The following is a 22,843-nucleotide window of genomic DNA, read 5'->3' on the forward strand; positions in this document are numbered from 1 at the left end:
AACCAACCCAAATGCCCATCGACGATAGACTGGATAGGGAAAATGTGGCACATATACACTATGGAATATTATGCAGCCATCAAAAACGCTGAGTTTGGGTCCTTTGTAGGGACATGGATGAACCTGAAAACCATCGTTCTTAGCAAACTGACAGAAGAGCAGAAGATCAAACACCACATGTTCTCACTCATAGGCGGGTGTTGAACAATGAGAACACATGGACACAGGGAGGGGAGCACTACACACTGGGGTCAGTTGGGGGGAAATAGGGGAGGGACGATGGGGGGTGGGGAGCTGCGGAGAGATAGCATGGGGAGAAATGCGAGATGTAGGTGATGGGGAGGAAGGCAGCAAATCACACTGCCACATGTGTACCTATGTAACAATTTTTCATGTTCTTCACATGTACCCCAAAACCTAAAATGCAATAAAATAAATAAATGGGGAAAAAATTTATTAATTTATATTTATTTTTTGAGATGGAGTCTCAAAAATAAATTTGAGACTGGGGTGCAATGGCATAATATCGGCTCACTGCAACCTCTGCTTCCTGGGTTCAAGCGATTCTCCCACCTCAGCCTCCCAAGTAGCTGGGACTACAGGTGTGTACTGCCACATCCAACTAATTTTTGTATTTTTAGTAGAGATGGGGTTTCACTATGTTGGCCAGGCTGATCTCAAACTCCTGACCTCGTGATCTGCCCGCCTCGGCCTCCCAAAGTGCTGGGATTACAGGCATGAGCCACCATGCCTAGCCTATTTATTTTTTACTTGATCTGATTTAGGTCGGATGGATAGATTTTTAAAAAGTTGTTATTAGATGAAACACACAGGCTCTGGTACCTTATATATAGTACGATATGTGTGTAAATTTAAAAATGTAAATAACAAAAGTATATCATTTTCATGGGTGTGTATGTCCATGCACAAATGTGGAAGGATTGATACAAAATTCATGATAATGGTTACTTTTGGGGAGTTGGAAATAAGAATAAAGTTGGTAATAAGGAACAAAGAGAAAAAAATAAATAAATAAATAAATAAATAAATAAATAAATGATAATTTCAATAAAGAGAGATTACAACATATTACTTCATTGTTATAATGCTCCAATGTGTAATATACTTACGGTTTTTATTTAACAGATGACATGCAGCAGGTCAATTTAAAAACTGAAGTTAAAATTATATAATATTAGAATTGGAAGGTAATTTGGAGTTTATCTCAATCTAATTTCACTTCCAATTTAGAAATCTGTGTATTACATGCTTAAGAGAAAGTCGTTTAACCTGAATTTCAATACTTTTCAGAATGGAGAAATTAGTACTTGTGGCATACATTGTTGTGGGGTCAGCTCTCATTGTTCTTGAGCAGCATTTTAAGAGAAGAAATGACTTTATGAAAAAGTATAAGAAACATACAATATGAAAAAAGCTATGTGAGTAAGTCAAAAGTATAGGAGTGAGTAAATAATGGGTAGCATATAATAAAGTTGTTTTCTAAGTTGAAAATGGATGAGTTAGACATAATATTTGAAAAATTACCATGCTGTGCCTTCATGTATTATATTATTCAATTTTATAACAGCCGAGTTTGGTAAATGCTCTTGACTCTGGTTTATGGATGAAGAAATTCAGATACCAAAAGTAACTTTCAAGATCCCAAAGTATTGTAGCCAGGATTTGAAATTAAGCAGTCTAATTCTGGAAATCTAGGTTCAGACATTTAATTGGATTTGTGAGATAGCAAGGGGTAAGAAAAAAATAGGAATGTGCCATGTGTATACCAGCTGGAGAAACTGGTCGTCCAGTTGCTGGGACTTTATAGATTGGGAAAGTCTAGAAGTAGGGAAGCTGGAAAAGAAGATAGCTGCAGTAGTTTAAGTCAGGTATGGGTATTGATGAGGGTTTATTTGCGAAAAACAAAATCCATTCTTAGGAAAGGCAGAAGGGGATTTATTATAGGATATTGAATGGTTTACAAAGTTGTTGGGAGGGCTGCAGAAGCTTTGGATTAAGCTGGCATAAGTAACTCCCAAAACTGCACGATAGAACTGTGTCATCAAGGGAATTCCTGCCTCTTCTGTAATCACTTCCACTGCTCTAGAGCCATGCTGCCACTGCAATGGTCAATAAACTGCCACTACTCCTGCCATACCATCTAGAATCCTTTAGGCATAAGAGGCAGACCCGTATGCTTTCAATTTCTTTGGAGGTCATTGTAGAATACTAGGGCCTCTGTTCATGGTGCCACAAAAAAACAAAGCCTCCACAACTGTGCTTGCCGTAAAAATAGAAGTAGCTCCCCTTCCAAATCTTACACAGACTGTATCTGATTGCCCAAACCTAGACGACTTCTGGAACTCTAACCACAAGAGACTCTGGGAATTGTACTTTTTAGGTTCAGCCTTGGCAGTAGATGAGGGCACAAAAGAAGGAAAGCGGAATCGATGTTGAGTGTGAAACCAGCATCAGCAGTATGGGAAGGTGAAGGCTTTAGATTCACTTGCTGTTAGGGAGCAGGCATGCAGAGGATAGATGTTAGTGATTAGAAGGAGATAGAATAAACTATTTAGAAAACAAAGAAGGAAAATACAACAGTGAGGCTTCAGTTCTTAGGGCACAGACAAATTATATATTTCGTGTTAATTAGTGAGATTTTGTTGTTGTTGAGATGGAGTTTTGCTCTTGTCACCCAGGCTGGAGTGCAGTAGCGAGATCTCAGCTCACTACAACCTCTGCCTCCCGGCTTCAAGCACTTCTGCCTCAGCCTCCTGAGTAGCTGGGGTTACAGGTGCCTGACACCACATCTGGGTAACTTTTGTATTTTTAGTAGAGACAGGGTTTCACCACATTGACATCAGGCCATCTGCCTGCCTCGGCCTCCCAAAGCACTGGGATTACAGGTGTGAGCCGCCACTCCCAGCCAATTTTTTTTTCTGTCCTTGGAATTGACTAGAATAGCAGTTACTCTAACATGTGTCCTCAGCTCCTATTAATAGTGTTAATGAAAGTTCTTTTATTGTGAAAATTGTGAGATTCTTTGGAATAACTGCTCTACAAGTAATTTCTTACTCCCTTTCGGTAACATATATGAAAACACAACGATGAATGTTTTAGTAAAAAAACGTTGAGTTGGTAAATTTTCTGAAAAGAATTTTCTACTTGTGATTTGATAATAGAGAAGTACATGGTTCTTATGTCAAAAATGGATAACAAGAATGAGAAACTGTATACTTTATTGATTACTAGGAAATTTTATAGCAAATCTCAAAGAAGCTTTGGGACATCAAGTAATAAGAATAAATTACCTTGGCGATTGGGGCATGCAGTTTGGTAAGTACCCTTGAGATATTATTTTTCATTTCATTGTAAAATTTAATTTTTAAAAACTTTTATCTTCTGTACAGAATATAGGCAGAAGCCCATTGGATGAAGTAGTAAGTCCTATCTTTTTTTTTTTTTTCTAATGGCTCTTTTGCATAAAATCTTCTATTTATTTGAGTAATTCTCACCCCCCAAGTTACCTTTGGGAAAGGTAACTTCACACATTCAGAGAAGACCTGGGCTAAGCATGGTGTTTCACTCCTGTAATGCCAACGCTTTGGGAGGCTGAGGCGGGTGGATCACTTGAGCCCAGGACTAGGAGACCAGCCTGAGCAACATGGTGAAACCCTGTCTTTACAAAATACAAAAAAATTAGCCAGAAATGGTAGCATGCCCTTATAGTCCTAGATACTCAGAAGGCTGAGGTAAGAGGATCCTGTTAGCCCAGGAGGTCAAGGCTACAGTGAGCCATGATCACACCACTGCACTCCAGCATGGGTGACAGAGCAGGACCCTGTCTCAAAAAAAAAAAAAAAAAAATCCAGAGTAAGACCTGATATCTGGGCTTTTGTGGTTTTAATAAAGAGAAATTGCCTGCTTTTATTAGTTAAATATAGAAGTGAGTATATACCCTTCTCAACCACAGCCCGCCTTTTTTAAATCTGAGGACATCCAGCCTCCCTGGGCCATCCTACATGAAGTAGGATCCACTATTATATCATAGCCTGTGGCCCAGAAGATAAATGTACTTGGGCTTCCCCTTTAACTATTATGGTGAAGGGTAGGAATGGGGTGAGGAAAGTCCAAAAGGAAAAGAGAAAAAGAGAGGAGACCAAACAGTTAAGTGCCACAAATTATCTCTCATATAATGAGTTTGCTCAGAACCATTCCTAATTCATGTAAACCAGTCATCAAGAGAAAAAGAGAGGAGTGAGATCCAGACTGTTAAGTATCACAAATTATCTCCCATATAATGAGTTTACTCAGAACCATTCCTAACTCATGTAAACCAGTAATCAAGGTATGAGAGGGCAAGATAAATTAAGTTGTTATGGTGGTAAAGAACAGGGTAACATGTGAAATACAAACCTTAAAAAAATCTCTTGTGTTACCCCCATGTGTATTTCAAGAAACAGCTCTAGTATCACTTCTATAAAGCATTCTCACAAACACACCCTTGCCCATCTTCTCACATTACCAATTTCCTAGTATCCAGCCCTATTCAGATATGGTAAGGCTCCTGTCTTATATTCTTATTTGTGTGCTTCTCTACCCTACTAGTCATGTTCCTTGAAGGCATGGACTGACTTTTATATCTACAGTGCTTGGCACATAAGAGGCACTCCAAGAAAAGTAGACCTTGAACCTGTTAACAGTACTCTTACTATTCACTGTGGAAGAATCAGAATACATGCCCTGCATTTAAAAAATCAACCTGTAGTTCGCAACAGCTGGTAGTCAGAGGCCTAGGCCCTAGGCTCAGCAGTCAGATTTAATAGATGGCATTGCTTTTTATTAGTTTGACTGATTTAGACATTTCACAGGCATTAGCAAATATATGATTAGGGTATTCATTAAATATTAGCTGCAGGATTTCATTATAGCAGTTTTTTTCTCTAAAGGACTGCTATGGTTAATGATCTGTCAACATTTCCATTATAATCATCATTGTAAAGAATCATAATTTTGCTGTTTCAGCGATCCCCATTTGAAAGTTGGCAGTTTCTAAGCACAGAATTAGGTTTTGAAAATGTATTAGGCTGAATGTTAAATGGAATCGGCCTTTGCTTTTCTCATTTTTGTGTTTTGGAACACTGAGCATCTTTCCACACTCTGCTCCCAATACCCTGAATCATAAGCACATTTGCTCTTGCTTGAAAGTGAATAGAGCTTAAATCATCCTTCCTGTTCCTAAGTTCCAAAGTATTGTATATTCCTGTGTCCTGTGTTCTGTCACATCCCACTTACTACTGAGCCTTGTATAGAAAAATGTATATCAGTAAACCCTTTTTGATCTGAGGCTTGGTAATTGATATAATTATAGAAGTAAATTGTTGTTGTTGTTGTTTTTCTTTCCAAGACGGAGTCTCGCCCTGTCGCCCATGCTGTCATGCAGTGATGCGATCTCAGCTCACTGCAACCTCTGCCTCCTGGGTTCAAGTCATTATCCTGCTTCAGTCTCCTCAGTAGCTGGGATCACAAGCATGCACCAATATGCCCAGCTAATTTTGTATTTTTAGTAGAGACAGGGTTTCACTGTGTTGGCCAGGCTGGTCTCAAACTCCTAATCTCAAGTGATCCTCCCACCTCAGTCTTCCAAAGTGCCGGGATTACAGGCGTGATTACATGTCTGGATTACATGTCTGGGATTACATGTCTAGCCAGTAAATTTTTTTTTTTTTTTTTTGAGATGGAGTCTTGCTCTGTTGCGAGGCAGGAGTGCAGTGACATGATCTTGGCTCACTGCAACCGCCGACTCCCTGATTCAAGCGGTTCTCCTGCCTCAGCCTCCCAGGTAGCTGGGATTACAGGCATGTGCCACCATGCCCAGCTAATTTTTGTATTTTTAGTAGAGACAGGGTCTCACCATGTTGGCCAGGATGGTCTCGATCTCGTGACTTTGTGATCCCTCTGCCTCGGCCTCCCAAAGTGCTGGGATTATAGGTGTGAGCCACTGCGCTTGGCCAATAAAATTAATATTGCTTTTGATCCAGGCCGCATGTATTTTTTCAAATGGAAATTATGATCATCTTTATGTAGAATACCTGAAGAGTCTATATACTCCCAGATTGTACTAGGAATTTTAATTTGTAGTTTACAAGCTTTAGTTTTTGGGTTTTTTTTTTTTTGTTGTTGTTGTTGTTGTTAATAGGTTCAAATTAACACTATCCCTGAACTCTGAATTTATCATCAAAGACTAAAAAATTATACACAGTCAAATGAAGGAATTTTGTTGCTTGGCTACCTTGAACCTGAGAAATAATCAAGGATGTTCCAAGTTTTACCTTTTGCTGTATTCCTCCAATTATTTGTTTAAGAACTAATATAACAACAAAACCATTGCTGTCTTTGCATTAATACCTACAAGTTTAAAAGGAAAGTTTGAAATCACTTTCCATGAATTTTTAAAATAAATTTTGAGTGCCTAGGGACTAGCATTATGATGTCACTTCAACAGAGTGGCTGCTTAATAAATGTTTAGTTTTTAATATCTACTAGGGAGGTGCTCAGCACTGTTAATACAAAGATAAATTAGTCCTAGAGTATACCTTTGATGTGCTCATAACCTATTGGTTTCTATGAGCTTAATTTCAGTGATCTATTCAGTATGTTGAATTCATGGTTAAATATTATTGAATTTGACTTTTGTCAGTTTATGGGGTCATAGAAGGTAAAAGTGTGTTTTGTAATAATTCTCAGGATACGGCTGGGCACAGTGTAATCCTAGCACTTTGAGAGGCTAAGGTGGGTGGATCGCCTGAGGTCAGGAATTCGAGATCAGCCTGGCCAACATGGTGAAACCTCGTCTCTGAAAAAAAAAAATAGTTCTCAGGATACAGAATTATGACAGGTTGCTCTTTTTTTCTTTTCTTTTTTTTTTTTTTTTTGAGACAAAGTTTCACTCTTGTTGCCCAGGCTGGGATGCAATGGCGTGATCTCAGCTCACTGCAACCTCCGCCTCCCAGGTTCAAGCCATTCTCCTGCCTAAGCCTCCCAAGTAACTGGGATTACAGGCATGTGTCACCATGCCCAGCTAACTTTTTTATATTTTTAGTAGACACAGGGTTTTTCCATGTTGGTCAGGCTGGTCTCGAGCTCCTAACCTCAGGTGATCCGCCCACCTCGGCCTCCCAGAGTGTTGGGATTACAGGCGTGAGCCACTGCGCCCGGCCAGGTTGCTCTTTTTATGGAATTATGCCTATTCCCTGTCATGCCGTTTCTCTGTTGTTCAACTTCATAATTTTTATTTACGGATTATCATGGTAGGTCTTCTGGCAACTGGCTTCCAACTATTTGGCTATGAAGAAAAACTGCAGTCCAATCCTTTACAGCATCTCTTTGAAGTAAGTTGGCAATAAAACATTTCAAATTGTTTTCAGAGTTCTATGCAGCTTGGTAACGTAGTTTTAATACCAGAGGTTATTTATTTATTTATTTATTTAGAGACAGGGTCAGGTTCTGTTGCCAAGGCTGCAGTGCAGTGTCACAGTCTCAGCTCACTGTAGCCTCTGCCTCCTGGGTTCAAGCGATTCTCATCCCTCAGCCTCCCAAGTATCTGGGACCACAGGCGTGTGCCACCATACCCAGTATATTTTTGCATTTTTAGTAGAGATAGGGCTTCACCATGTTGGCCAGGCTGATCTTGAACTCCTGACCTCAGGTAATCCACCCACCTTTGCCTCCCAAAATGCTAGAATGAGTCACCACACCCGACCCCCAGAGGTTTAAAAAATATGTTCTGTAAAACAGGAACCAAAACTTAATTGAAATTGTTGCTTTTGGTTGGTCACAGTGACTCACACCTGCATCCCAGCACTTTGGGAAGCCAAGGCAGAAGGATTGCTTGACACCAGGAGTTCAAGACCATTTTGGGCAACATAGTGAGACCCAGCCTCCACGAATTAATAAAATATTAGCCAGGCACGGTTCCTGTGCCTGTAGTCGTGGTTACTTGGGAGACTGAGGCAGGAGGACTGCTTGACCCCAGGAGTTCAAGGCTACAGTGAGCTGTGGTCACGATACTGCACTACAGCCTGGGCAACAGAGCAAGACCCTGTCTCAGAAAGAAAGAAAATGTTGCACTTATTTTACTAGGTTATTCATTTTGTTTCCTAATCTGAGATTTTTTTCAATGCTATTTTAGTTGATTTGGGACAGTATTTCTTCAGGTGTAGAATCTTTTTAGAATAAACATGGAAGATAATGATTCAACAAAAATTTCTCAGTTTTCTGTCAGTTAATATGTACTGCAGCTTTTTTCATGGTAATAACTATATATCAGTTAGACTTGAAAAGTGTGAGTATTTTTGTTCTTTTTCTGGTGTGGGGGATGGCACGTGTATTTCTCTCTGAAATTGTGTGTGCTTTTTCCATTTGTGTCTTTCACCTCATTTTCCTGGCTTTTGCTCAGTGTGAATGCCCATCTACTTTATTTCATTTAGTCCCTTGGGTACTTTGCTTCTTTATCTTCAGTTCTTCCTGAAGTTTATTAATAAAGCCCTTCCTGTCCAAACAATCTCCAGGGATGTGTTTCCCTTCATTGTCCCTGTTATCTCTGCTGTTTCTGGGCCTCACAATGGAAATATAGATACGTTGTCAGCCATGTTGGTGACAGATCAGAGGATCAGACTAAAGATATTCAGCCTGTGTTTGAGAAAGAGCACTTGTGAAAATAATGCTTGACTTCTCCAGCTAAAGCCACGATGTGCTTCATCGTTTTCCTTTCTGTTACATGATTTTCCCCTGCAGCTTGCTTTGTGATTAAATTGAACAAAAACATATTCTAGTTCTAACCTTCAAAGGTTTGTCATTTTTCCCTGAGTCCATGCCTGTACTACACTTTAAAATGACTGCATTTTGATTTATTATGTTAACCAAATGATTTCGTCTCTTTCCCATTAAGAGTTTTATTGATAGGCAGGAATTTAAAAATTAATAATTCTTTATGGTTGTCTATAAGTAAAGCATGTTCCCTTAGTGCCTGGGGTTTTTACTGTATTTATTTATTTATTTTTACGCTTGAATAATGTCACCTCAAGCTTAACAAACCTTCCATGAGATCCAGGCCCACATAGACACCCTATGATGCTTAAAATACAAATACCTGCTTGGATACCTTGTATCATTGATTGCAGCATAGAGTGCAGCATGACATGTGAGAGTTATTTTTTTTATGTTACGTTTCTTCTGCCCCACTTCAAAAGTTTTTATGTAATTCTGCAAATAGTAAACCTTTGTTTTCTATGATATTGTATTTTTATCTTTTAATATATATATATTTTTAAGACAGGGTCTATTCTGTTGCCCAGCCTGGAGTATAGTGACACAGTCACAGCTCACTGCAACCTTGACCTCCCAGGCTCAGGTGATTCTCCCACCTCAGCAACCCAAGTAGCTGTGACTGCAGGCGCACACTAGCACACCCAACTAATTTTGTTATTATTTGCAGAGACAGGGTCTCCCTGTGTTGCCCAGGCTGGTCTTGAACTCCTAGGTTCAAGCAGTCTTTCCGCCTCAACCTCCCAAAGTGCTGGGATTATAAGTGTGAGCTATCATACCCAGGCTATTTTTTAAATAGCAATAGTGTCTTCCTATGTTGTCCAGGCAAGTCTCAAACTCCTGGGTTCAGTTGATCCTCCCACCTTAACCTGCCAAAGTATTGGGATTACAGATGTGAGCCACTGTGCCTGGCCAAATATAGGTAGAGGTTTTCTGGGGTTTTTGTGGAGGTGAAGTCTCACTATGTTGCCGAGGCTGTACAATATTTTAAATATTTCAGTAAAATCTGTTTTCAAGTTCCATGGAAACCTAAGCATATATTTCTTTCTATGTACTTTAATTTCCTGTCTTTAGAGACTCAAAAATAGTGGGCCAGACATGGTGGATCACACCTGTAGTCCCAGCACTTTGGGAGGTCGAGGCAGGCAAATCACCTGAGGTCAGGAGTTTGAGACCAGCTCAACCAACATGGAGAAACCCTGTCTCTACTAAAAATACAAAATTAGCTGGACGTGGTGGTTCATGCCTGTAATCCCAGCTACTCGGGAGGCTGAGACAGGAGAATTGCTTGAATCTGGGAGGCAGAGGTTGCAGTGAGCCAAGATTATGCCATTGCCCTCCAACCTGTACAAGAGCAAAACTCCGTTCCAAAAAAAAAAAAAAAAATAGTGGAAGGTCAACGTCTATGTTAGAGGTTGTTTACTGGTAGGTACACATAAGGAAGGAATAAGGTCAACAGGGTACTTCTATGAATAATTTAAAAGTTCGGTAATAATGGTGTTGTTTTCATTAGTGTTCTTTTGCCTAATAGACTCACCGGCAACTGCATTTAAAGACAAAAGAAGGCAAGTCGGATATATGCACTTTGCTATTTGTAGTAGAAGACAAGACCATTAGAGTACTCACTTGCTCTTTTCCTTCTCCTTTTGTAGGACAGAAAATATTCAAAGCCTAAAATGGCAGCCTCCAGGTTATTATATCTTTATGCTAATTGTATAGACTCAGTTTGCATTTTAAAATTACATTTGCTACTTTGGATTACTTTCAAAAAAAACTGTTAGCATAAATGAGGAATTTTTTTTTAACTTTAAGCAAATATTAATAAATGATGTTATTCTGCTCCTAAAAGAAAATCTGAAAATCAACAACTGAATTTATTTACTAACTGAAAGATACCTTTGCATGCCCCGCGGTGTCCCAGATGGCATAGGTGGTAATACAGACTCTCTGCCCCATCGTTATTTCTGGTAACCAGAATAGGTGACCAGAAAGTCAGCGATAGTGATCCTAAGCTTGGAAAGTGCTTGGTGTATTGGTAAATAATATTGGCTGATTTCCTGGAAGAAAAACTTTAAGATGATCTACATTTACTCTTTCTTATTTGTGAAAATCTGTTTTCTCAAAACTTTGGCTGGACACTTGTTTTTTTTCTTTATCAAGCTGTAGTTAGCACTGAGCTCTTTGAGAGGAAGAACCATGTTTTCCTTATCTTCCTTATCCACAACCTTAAATACTATGACTTGCATAGTATTAAGTAAATGTCTGAATGAATTTGCTCTTATAGTTCTTTCGCCCCCTTCTCTAATTATATTTAAATTGTGGAATATAAAATGTATTGTTTGTCCAGGAAATAATTAACTATTATAGAATACACTAATTACCATTTGTCAGAATTTAACTTAGTTTGTTAAAACAGTTTACTACAAAGGAAACCAAGGGCCAAACCCTGGATTCTGGCACAGGTATGCTGGCTCTTGAGTGTTCTATGCAAGTGAATGCCCCCACACCTGCACTGTAGAATGCCTTTATGAGCCATTGATTTCCACTGGTTTAATTGTGTACCTAGCATTTTTGTTTCTTTCATCCCCTGAGTTGCTATACCAGGTATACAATTAGTAGTTTCGTTCTGGCACTTTCAACTTTCTGGCATATTTGTTTTAAATTTGGCCTAGGCCATCCAGTAGCAGATTTTATGTCCTGACTTCCTTTAAATTGTACTATGATTAGTATTCTCTAAATTATACTATAATCAGTATCAGTATATTCAGTTTCTCAGCCAGGTTGGAAATGATATTATTTGATAGTTTCAGAATTTCTTTGATAAAAATATATAACACCCACAGTCATTTACTGCCTTTCTGTTTTGGTGCATATGCTTCACTACTGGTTTTTCTCTGTACCAAATAGCATTCTTTTCCCATGACATCTGGTTGTTTTGTACATGGACTTAGGACTTTTGTTGGACAGCATTTGAAATTTTTAATTATTCTTTTTTTTTTTTGTCACAAAACAGGGAAATCGTCTGGTTATAGTTCCCTCTTCCCTTTTGAATTGGCTGTTAAATAGCTAATACATTTTTTACTTAGAATTCACATTAAGTGATTCAGGAAAACATTTGCAATAAGCTTTGGACAATACATTGAAAAAACCTTTCCACTTATATTGAAAAGTAATTTTTTTTTTTTTCCATGACGGAGTCTTGCTCTGTCACCCAGGTTGGAGTGCAGTGATGCGATCTCAGCTCACTGCAACCTCCACCTCCCAGGTTCAAGTGATTCTCCTGCCTTAGCCTCCCAAGTAGCTGGGATTACAGGTGTGTGCCACCATGCCCAGCTAATTTTTTGGTATTTTTTGCCATAGACAGGGTTTCATCATGTTGGTCAGGCTGGTTTCAAACTCCTGACCTTGTGACCTGCCCACCTTGGCCTCCTGAAGTGCTGGAATTACAGGCGTGAGCCACTGTGCCCAGCTGAAAAGTAATTTATTGCGGTAAAAGTTAACAAGTATTAAATCTGAATCATGGATATGTGGGTGTCATTTACTTTTACCTATATTAATAATACTTTTAAAAGTAACTTTTTAGGCTTTCTTCTAGATTTAAACTATTTGAATAGACCTTAATATCCAAAATAGTATTTCTAAGCATATATAACCACTTTTTTTTTTTTTTTTTTTTTTTTTACAGTAGGTTTTATTAATAGAACTTGACTCATTGCATATTGCCTATTAATACAGATTTTGTAACCACAGACAATGAAATGTAAGGGCAGCCTTTCATAAGAGATAAATATCATGCCAATAAAATATGCATTAGCCTGTATCCTAGCACTGATATTTTAAAAAGTTACATAGGGTGGGTGTGATGGCTCACTCCTGTAATCTAGCACTTTGGGAGGCTGATGCATGTAGAATGCCTGAGTTCAGGAGTTTGAGACCAGCCTGGGCAACATGGCAAAACCCCATGTCTACTTAAAAAAAAAAAAGAATACAAAAAATCAAAAAATTAGCTGGGTGTGGTGGTATGTGCCTGTAATCCCAGTTACTTGGGAGGCTGAGGCACAAGAATCACTTGAACCCAGGAGGCGGAGGTTGCAGTGAGCTGAGATCATGCCACTGCACTTCAGCCTGAGTGACAAAGCAAGACTCTGTCTCTCAAAAAATAAAAATAAAGGTACATAATAACACAAATAATATAAATTTTTTCTTAAGTTCAAATTGACCTCCAAAGGTTCTATTTCAGTATTTCTACTTTGCCCCTTCTAAAAGGATTTAAGGTAATTACAGTGATGAGTGTTTAATAAAAGAAAAATAGAAAGTCAGGGGTTAATATATCACTAGGTAATATTATATAATAGCTTTGACTCTGAGCTTTCCATATCAGAAGGCAAAACGTATTTTAAAAAATAGGACAAGATCAAAGCACCAATTTAATGAGTGATACTGTTTACTTGCTCTCATTTTTAAAAACATAGAAGTAGTATGTATTCCTCAAGAGACAATATTTTTCCTAACTTTAGAGTCACCAAACAATTCCTCAACTTTAAGTCAATAATTCAAGACTAAATCAATTCTTGTCATATGTAGGGATATTTATGCAGTTGAAATTTTTATTTTATGAAAATTGCATTCAAAATTTCATCATTGGTTAGGTTATATTTCTTTTTTCCAGGGAATGTTATTGTTATGGCTAGTGTGAATTTTGCTCCTCTATGACATTTATATGTAAGAAATAGTTCTTATAAGTGTAAGAAAATCTGATTTCAGCCATCACTTTTGAGAGTGGTAATAGTCAGTGTAAGTCATTGTTAAGGATTTCCCGCTTCCCAAATCACACAAAGCTCCCCAGGCTCTTATGTGCTTCCTAGGACAGTCTTAGAGGATTCTTCTTGTCTTCAGTGCACACTGGCCTTTTATATGTTTAGTACCCCAGCCTACATGATGCTTGGAGGCATGCAGCTCTTCTTGTTTGACGGACATCAGCTGGTGGTCCTTTTCCTGTCCACTGGCCTAGAGACCAGGTCGCTATGTAGACGCACCATGAACCATTTCCCACTGAGGGTCTGCACCACCCCAGGGGCTTGTTACCTTCTGCCCCTCCTGGAAATCTTCCCCATCTCCTCCCCAATGCAGGTAATTCTCCTTTCCTCTATCCTAGCAGTTTCTCCACTTGGCCATTGCTCCTTGCTGTCCCTTCCCAACACTGCTTGGCTTTCTACCATCTCTCTGCTTATTTGGGACAATACTACAGTGTCTCATTGTCCTCTTAGAATGAGTTTTGAAATACCTAGCAAGGACAAAGTACACATTAATAGCTCACTAATTTCTGACACCATTGAAATGTGCAAAAAATACTTTTTTCAGCATGAGAAATGTTGACATTTATTACATGCTACTGTGTGGTGATCTAGGAGGAGTTAATAATTATCATCCCTGAATAAAGATGTAAAATATCATGAATATGGTTATGTATGTACACAGAGTAAAAAGAGGAGATTCCAAATATTAACAGATGAATAAAAGGTGAAATACAGTTATATGCTACAAATAATGTATTAAGGAGGAGAAATTTGATAACTCATGAATTAGCTCAAATTAGTTATTTTTTTTTTTTACCTGCCATATTTTGGCTTTATTGTGAACTGTTTGCAGTATTGATATGTTTATATTTATATAAACTCATTTGAATGTCTTTAATTTTTCATTTAATATTAGGAATCAACTAGCAGTTCTCTAAGAAATTTCTGATCAAGGCATGAAACAACATTAAACAATGAAGTTGTTCAAATTATAATCATGAATATTTTTACATATTCTTTTCTAAACAATGAGGTAAAAATTCAGTGCATTTTAAGATAGATGACATAAATATATGATAAAAGGGTCTATGGTTTCTAAGATTTGCTAACCATCCTTGGCAGTTATTCTCAATATTTCTAAGACAAGGATGGCTAAAAGTGGGATTAGAGCCCCACAGTAAAGAGTTAAACTCAGCCCATGTGGCCAATGATATTCTAGGATCAAGTTTAAAGGCATAAGAAAGGCTTATCCTACTACTTTTAATTTCATGCTTAATTCTTTATATTTGGGCAGATCAGCCCAAGAGCTTACTGTAATTATCTCAGTTAAATTCAAAATAAAATGTTATGCTTTTTGGCAGGCCGAACATCTAGAAATAGTTGAAAAGGAATATTAATATTCGTTTAAGGAAGTCTAAGACATTTAGTTTATTCCCTAATGGAAACACAACTTTTGTGTGTGTGTGTGTTTTCTTTTAAAAGAAAAATTGTTTCCATCCTCAAAAACTTTACTAAGCCATGCTTCTTATTATCAAATCCAAATTTAAAATTGCCTTTTTATTTCTTTATGTCTAAATCTAGCCTTAAAGGAAGATATCTTCAAAATGCATCCTTTCCAAGGGTAGAAAAGGTTCATGGTAACTGTATAGTTTTGTATTGTGCATTTACAAGTATATTGGGAAGTGCTTATTAAAGTTCTTCTGTTTGATAGTGTCAGTTGATTTTCACTAATGTTTGTTTTATAACTACATATTGCGGAAATACAATATTAAGAAGGGCTTTTTATTTTGTATTTCTATTTTTTAAGAAAGAGAAGATTCTGGTGAAGTTTTTTGTAAAATAGTCATATCTCTATTTTGAATGCATAGTAGATTTTTTAATGTTTGGCTTTTTGAGTTTAAAGTCCTAGATTTAAAAACAAAAAAAACTTCACCCTGGAGAAAGGCTTTATGGGGGAAAAAAAAAAAAAAAAAGAAGTCCTTTGTGAAAATAAGGACATTCTGCATATGCATACTTAAACTTGTGTGCACATGTGCATATGTGTGAGAGATAGAATAAAAAACTGTTTGTGAATATATATTTATGTTTTTAATATCTGTAGCCTCGACTGTTAAGCAGGTGTCAATGGCTGGATCATTTAAAAGTCAAGAAGTCTGCAGTTTACTATCTTACCTCTTTGTTTTTCCACACCTTACCAAAATCTTCTTTGTTTTCTAACTGGCATTGTAACATATTATTCTGGACTTACTAATAGGACTACATAGACATCAGTTTTTTATATGTGTCAAGTATCCCAAGATCACCCCTTCCCACCCCAATTCAGTGATTTGTTCGGAGGACTCGCAGAACTCAGCATAGTCCCACTTGTAGCTATGATATATTATAGTGAAAGCATACAAAGCAAAATCAGCAGAGGGAAAAGGCACATATGGGATAAAGTCCAGAGGAAACCAGACTTTCCAGACTTCCAAATTTTCCCAGTGAAGTCACACAGGTTGCGCGTAATATGTCCAGCAGCAAATTATGAGAATACCTAGGAAATGTCCACTGGCAAAGTTCATTAGATACCCCATGTCCAAGGTTTTTGTTGAGAGCTGGTCACGTAGGTACCCTCTGCTTAGAATGTACTAAATCCCAAACTCCCAGAAGGAAAGCGGAGGTGCAGCCTAAGCCGTATTGTTTGCACACAGTTTAGGCACAGTGACCACTTTTATCATTAAGTTGGTGGAAACATTTCCAAAAATCTAAGTTAATAGTTGCCAGCCAGTGATCAACCTTGCAAGAAAAATATTTTAATATAACAGTACCAAGCCTGCTATGTTAACTCTTTTCTGAGGGGTGGAGAACAAAAGGTAATTTTAACCTTTCTTTAGCAGTATTTATTCCTTTAAGTCTATCATTCCAGTAATTAACATAAATCATTTATGAAAGGTGAAACATTTTTACCTTGAGAGATGTTTAATGCCCTGTCCCATTTGTTGGTAATACCTAGTGGGTATAAGCCAATGTGTCCTCCAGCAATAAAATCATTTTTCTATCAGGACTGCTGTCCTGATATTTTGATAATAGCACTATAAGAGTTTAGAAGCCTTATTTTTTTATAGTTTATTGACCAATTTTTATTGCTTTCGTGAAACTTTAATAGCTTTCTGGAAATAATATGATAGTAAAGTTATTGCTGTTTCAACCTGCAAGTGAGTTACAATTTGTAAATCTTTGGATTCCATATGTATAACTTCGGTACTACTTGAACTATAATATTAATATTTTAATGTCATTTATTAACATTATATTTTGGAGACTGGAAAATGATTGAAACTACATTGGAAACACATTCCTAGAGCTAGAAGAGTACACCTGAGCCCTTAATAAGCCATCGACTTCATGCTAGTCCTTGGCTGGGTGTGGAACTAAAGTAGCTAAGACAGATGGTGCAAAATAAAACTCCAGAGTGGGTGCTCCATACAGTTTTTAAGATCCTAAGTTTAGAGCATAATTATACTAACTATCCAAAAGCTGTCTTTTTTTTTTTTTTTTAACCAATATTACCTATTTTACTGGTCTTTACACAGTAAGCTGTTTAGAAAACGGTTTTAAAATCTTTCATAAAAGCAAATGCTAAATCATCCTTTGGCTTTCTTTGCCAGATCGAGCCATCCTACTTTATTCGGCCTTTCTCAGTGAAGTTACAGGATAATAATTTGGCATGTTGGGGGGAAAAAAACAACATAGAAATACCAGCTTAGTGGTTTTTTTTTTGGTTTGAGACAGAGTTTACTCTTGTTGCCCAGGCTGGAGTGCAATGGCCCAGTCCCGGCTCACCGCAACTATCACTTCCCGTGCTCAAGCAGTTCTGCCTTAGCCTCCTAAGTAGCTGAGATTATAGGCATGCACCACCATGCCTGGCTAATTTTGTGTTTTTTAGTAGAGACACGGTTTCTCCATGTTGGTCAGCTGGTCTCGAACTCCCAACCTCAGGTGATCGGCCTGCCTCAGCCTCTCAAAGTGCTGAGATTACAGGCTTGAGCCACCAAGCCCAGCCACCAGTTTAGTCTTAAATAGGCGTTCTTACCCTGGGGGTCTGTGTTAAATTAAATGAGAATTCTCAACATGTGCTTTTTTGCTTTATTTCCGTATTAGAGATAACAGTGACTGGTAACATACTTTATTTAATGTACTATTGTACTTTTAGGTTTATATACAAGTTAATAAAGAAGCAGCAGATGATAAAAGTGTAGCAAAATTGGCACAGGAGTTCTTTCAGCGATTGGAACTAGGCGATGTGCAAGCACTTTCACTGTGGCAAAAATTCCGGGACTTGAGCATTGAAGAGTACATTCGGATTTACAAGGTACTGGTTGACTCTCCCTTCTGCCTTTTCATGATACGTTGCAGCTCTTGGCTGTTACCTGCGTAGTAAAGTTACTTGTTAAGCTTGTGTTTTAAAAATAAATTTGTAGATGAATTTAAAATTAGGACTCAAATTTTGTTTTTTGGGCTGAAAGAACTGCAAAATAATCCTAAAGCAGTATCAGCTGGTATTCTCATACTTCATTTTTATCTGGGTTTTCTTTTCTAGCATTCGTTCACTTTTTCATATTTATTTTTTGTTCTTACACTTCCTTAGGCTGATATATGATGGTTAATAAATGGATTAATTTAATAAACATTTGGTAGGTAGGGGACAACAGTGAATAGAAGAGGAAAACCCTTGCTCTTATGGATCTTACATTCTAGCCTAGAGACAGAGCACAAACTGAACAAATTCAAGATAAAGCAAGAAACAAGCAACTATGTTTTTATTAGATGGCGCTAGATGCTAGCTGGAGAGATCAGGTATGCAGTCTGTAGGTGAAATGAGGAGAGTTTTGTAAAGAAGCCCATGTGACTGGAGTAAGTAAGCAAGATGAAGGACAGGAGAAGGTTGAAGAGCTAGTAGCGTATGGGGCATACTTCTAAAATTTCTCTAGGGCTGTCCAGTGCTTTTTGTGGTGATGGGAATGTTCTGTATCTGTGGCCGCCATCTTCAGTAGCCACTGCCCACATGTGGCTTGAAGTGTAAATAGTGTGACAGAGGAACTAAATTCATTATTTCGCTTAATTCCAGTTTAACAGTTTAGATTGTCCCTTGGACCTAGTGATTACTATATTGCACAGCACAGTACTGTTGTGAGTACTTGACTGGTATAGTGGAAGCTATTAGGAGGTTTGAGCAAAGGAGTGATTTTTTGTTGTTGTTATTGTTTTATCTTCCCCCTGTGGTATTTCAGGAGATTTTTTTTTAAACAAAAATAAAGAGACAAGTCCTTGCCATCTTGCCCAGGCTGGTCTTGAACTCCTGGGCGCAAGTGATTCTCCTGCCTCAGCCTCCCAAAGGGCTGGGATTATGGGCATGAGCCACCACACCAGCTAATTTTTTTTTTTTTTTTTTTTTTTTTTGAGCTGGAGTCTTGCTCTGTCGCCTAGGCTGGAGTGCAGTGGCACAATCTCAGCTGACTGTAACCTCTGCTGCCCAGGTTCAAGTGATTCCCCTACCTCAGCCTCCTGAGTAACTGGAACTACAGGTGCATGCCACCGCCCCTGGCTAATTTTTCGGTATTTTTTTTTTTTTTTACTAGAGACAGGGTTTCACCATGTTGGCCAGGATGATCTCCACCTCCTGACCTCGTGATCTGCCCATCTTGGCCTCCCCAAGTGCTGGGATTACAGGCGTGAGCCACCTCGCCCAGTGTTCATGTGTGTGACAGGTGGCAGAGCATCCTTAATTTTGCCTTAGGGTAAGAATAGGAAATTGAATTAACATTTGTTTGTCTGTTTCTGAACTCTTTTAGCGTCTGGGAATATATTTTGATGAATATTCAGGAGAATCATTTTATCGTGAAAAATCTCAAGAAGTCTTAAAGTTGCTGGAGAGTAAAGGACTCCTACTGAAAACAATGTATGATCAGGTTACTATTCTTTAGTAAAATTATTTGTTCTTTGAAATTGTTATTGACTTATCCTTTCAGTAAGGACAACAGAATGCGGTGCACAGCTTTCTTGACATTTTTCATAGTGCTTTTTCCTGTTCAAAGTATTTCCCACATTCTGTATTTTGCTGCCATAGCAAAAGCTGTTAAGGTTTAGAGAAAGGCTGTTACTTGTTTTTTATAAGACTGGGAACTGACACAGAAAATATAAGTGATCTGCCTAAGGTCATACAACCTGATAATAGTATAACTGAGAAAGGAAATAAATTTTTTATCTTTTGACCCAATTTTACCTTCTAAAACTAAATCCCTGCCTTTTCAAAAAATATTTAAGGCAGCATGTAAAAATAAGTATAATACAACAGGCTTTTAAAAGAGTAAAATGAGGAAAACAGGAATTAGGGGCAGGAAAAGTAATAGGAAGTCGGAGATGATGTTAGCATATCCCTCCTGGAATTCTATTTCTTTGCTTATTGTAGATTTTTTTCTCTAAAAAAACAAAGTTATAATTGATGAATGACATATTGTACATATTTATGGTATATAACAATTTGATATTTATATATACATTGTGAAATGTTTAAATCAAGCTAATTAACATATCCATCACCTTAGATACTTATCTATGAGGAGAACATTTAAAATCTACTCTGTTAGCGGTTTTCAAGTGTACTGTACATTATTGTTAATTATACTCACAGTGCTGTACAGTAGATTTCCAGAACTTCTCCTGTTTACATAAAACTTTGTAGCCTTTAACCAACATCTCCCCATTCCCTGCCCTTGGTAACCTCCATTCTAGTTCTCTGCTTCTATGAAATAGAAGTTTTTAGATTCCACATGTGAGATTATACTTATTTGTTTTCTGTGCATCGCTTATTTCACTGAACATAATGTCCTTTCAGTTTATCCATGTTGTCACAAATGACAGGATTTCCTTCTTTTTTAAGGCTGTTACCTGTTGTATATTTTAAAATCCATTCATCTGTTAGGGTTGTTTCATACCTTGGCTATTGTGAATAATGTTACAGTAACCATGGTAGGACAGATATCACTTGGACATACTGATTTCATTTTCTTTGGATGTATACTCAGATGTGAGTTTGCTGGATCATATGGTTGTTTTCAGTTTTGTGATGAACTTCCACATTATTTTCCATAAAGGCTCTACTAACATTCTCACCAACAGTGTACAAGGGTTCCCTTTTATTCACATCATTGCCAACATATATCTTTTTTTTTTTTTAATATAAAAGCTGTCTTAACAGGTGTGAAGAAATGTCTCATTGTGGATTGTGGTTTTAATTTTGCATTTCCCTGATGATTAGAGATGTTCAGCACCTTTTCATGTATGTGTTAGCCTTTTGTGTCTTCTTTTTGTTTGTTGGTTTAAGATGGATTCTCGCTCTGTCACCCAGGCTGGAGTGCAGTGGCCCGATCTCGGCTCACTGCAACCTCTGCCTCCTGGGTTCAAGCAATTCTTCTGCCTCAGCCTCCCTACTAGCTGGGACTACAGGCGCTCACCACCACACCCAGCTAATTTTTATATTTTTAGTAGAGACGGGGTTTCACCATGTTGGCCTGGCTGGTCTTGAACTCCAGACCTCATGATCAGCCTGCCTCAGCCTCCCAGAGTACTGGGGTTACAGTCATGAGCCACTGCACCCACCCATGTCTTCTTTTAAGAAATGTCTATACAGGTCGTTGGCTCACTTTTTTTTTTTTTTTTTAAGTTCTTGGACATGTATATAGGATGTGCAGGTTTGTCACATAGGTAAATGTGTACTGCCCCTATCAACCCATCACCTAAGTATTAAGCCCAGCATGCATTAGCTATTTTTCTTGATACTTTCCCTCCCCCACCTCCCTGACAGGCCCCAGTGTGTGTTCTTTTTCTCGGTTTCCGTGTGTTTTCATTGTTCAGCTCCCACTTATAAGTGAGAACATGTGGGGTTTGGTTTTCTGTTTCTGCATTAGCTTGCTGAAGATAATGGCTTCTTTGGCCCACTTTTTAATTTGGTATTTTTGTTGTTGGTGGTGTTGGTTTGGTTTGGTTTTTTTGTTGTTGTTTTTCCATTGAGTTGAGTTCCTTATATATTTTGGATATTAACCGCTTATCAGATGTATGTTTTCCAAGTAGTTTCTTTCAGGCTCTAGGTTGTTTCTTTGCCTTGTTGATTGTTTTCTTTGCTATGCAGAACCTTTTATAGTTTTATGCAATCCCATCTGTCTATTTTTGCTTTTGTTGCCTGTGCTTTGAGGATTAGCTCCAAGAAATCTTTACCAAGACTTCAGCATTTTCCTCTTAATAGTTTTACAAATCAGGTCTTAGATTTGTCTTTACTCCCTCTTGAGTTGATTTTTCTACATGGTGAGAGATAAGGGTCTAGTTTCATTCGTCTGCATATGGGTATCCAATTTTCCCAATGTCATTTATTGAAGAAACTGTCCTTACTGTGTTATTTTTGCACCTTTTTCAAAAATCAGTTGACCATAAATGTGTGAATTTGTATCTAGGCTCTCTGTTCTATTTTGTTGGTCTCTATGTTTTTGTGCCAGTATGATACTGTTTTGATTACTATAGTTTGTAGTAGATGTTGAGATTAGGTAGTGCGATGCCTTCAGGTTTTGTTCTTTTTTTTTGGTGGGGGGACATGGTCTGGCTTTGTCATCCAGGCTGTGGTGTAGTGGTGCTACCTCGGCTCACTACAACCTCCGCCTCAAGGTTCAAGCAATTCTTCTGCCTTAGCCTCCAAAGTGGCTGGGATTACAGGCATGTGCCACCACACCCAGCTAATTTTTGCATTTCTTAGTAGAGATGCAGTTTCACCATGTTGCCCAGGCTGGTCTTGAACTCCCAGCCTCAAGTGATCTGCCTGCCTTGGCCTCCCAAAGTGGTGGGATTATAGGCGTGAGCCACCACAGCTGGCCCAACTTTGTCTTTTGTTTTTTGTGGGTTTTTTTTTGCTTAATATTGCTTTGGGGATTTGGGGTTTTTTGTGGTTCCATATGAATTTCATGATTTTTTTTTCTATTTCTATGAAAAATGTTGTTGGAATTTTGATAGGGATTGCACTGAATCTATAGATTGCTTTTGGTGGTATGGACATTTAACAACATTGATTTTTCCAGTCCATTAATACAGAATACCTTTCCATTTATCTGTGTGTTTTGATTTCTTTCATTAGTGTTATATCGTTTTCAGTATATAGATATTTTAGCTCTTTGGTTAAATTTATTCCTATTTTAATT

At 38.0% G+C, this 22,843-nt stretch overlaps 1 protein-coding gene across 5 annotated transcripts in view; it reads left to right on the forward strand.

Moving 5' to 3' along the window:
• Window positions 1-22,843, forward strand: part of RARS2 (arginyl-tRNA synthetase 2, mitochondrial) — an 84,797-nt gene that overhangs the window by 50,263 nt on the left and 11,691 nt on the right. For 4 of the 5 annotated variants that reach the window (XM_017538900.2, XM_017538902.2, XM_017538903.2 and 1 more), the window contains 4 exons: window positions 3,253-3,336; window positions 7,315-7,391; window positions 17,815-17,973; window positions 19,454-19,560. In XM_017538900.2, coding sequence (XP_017394389.1) covers window positions 3,253-3,336; window positions 7,315-7,391; window positions 17,815-17,973; window positions 19,454-19,560 — 427 coding nt within the window. The remainder of the gene's footprint in view (window positions 1-3,252; window positions 3,337-7,314; window positions 7,392-17,814; window positions 17,974-19,453; window positions 19,561-22,843) is intronic. The other variant, XM_017538901.2, reaches the window with a different exon arrangement.

This window comes from Cebus imitator, unplaced genomic scaffold (genome assembly GCF_001604975.1).
Source record: "Cebus imitator isolate Cc_AM_T3 unplaced genomic scaffold, Cebus_imitator-1.0 Scaffold117, whole genome shotgun sequence".
Lineage (NCBI taxonomy): Eukaryota > Metazoa > Chordata > Mammalia > Primates > Cebidae > Cebus > Cebus imitator.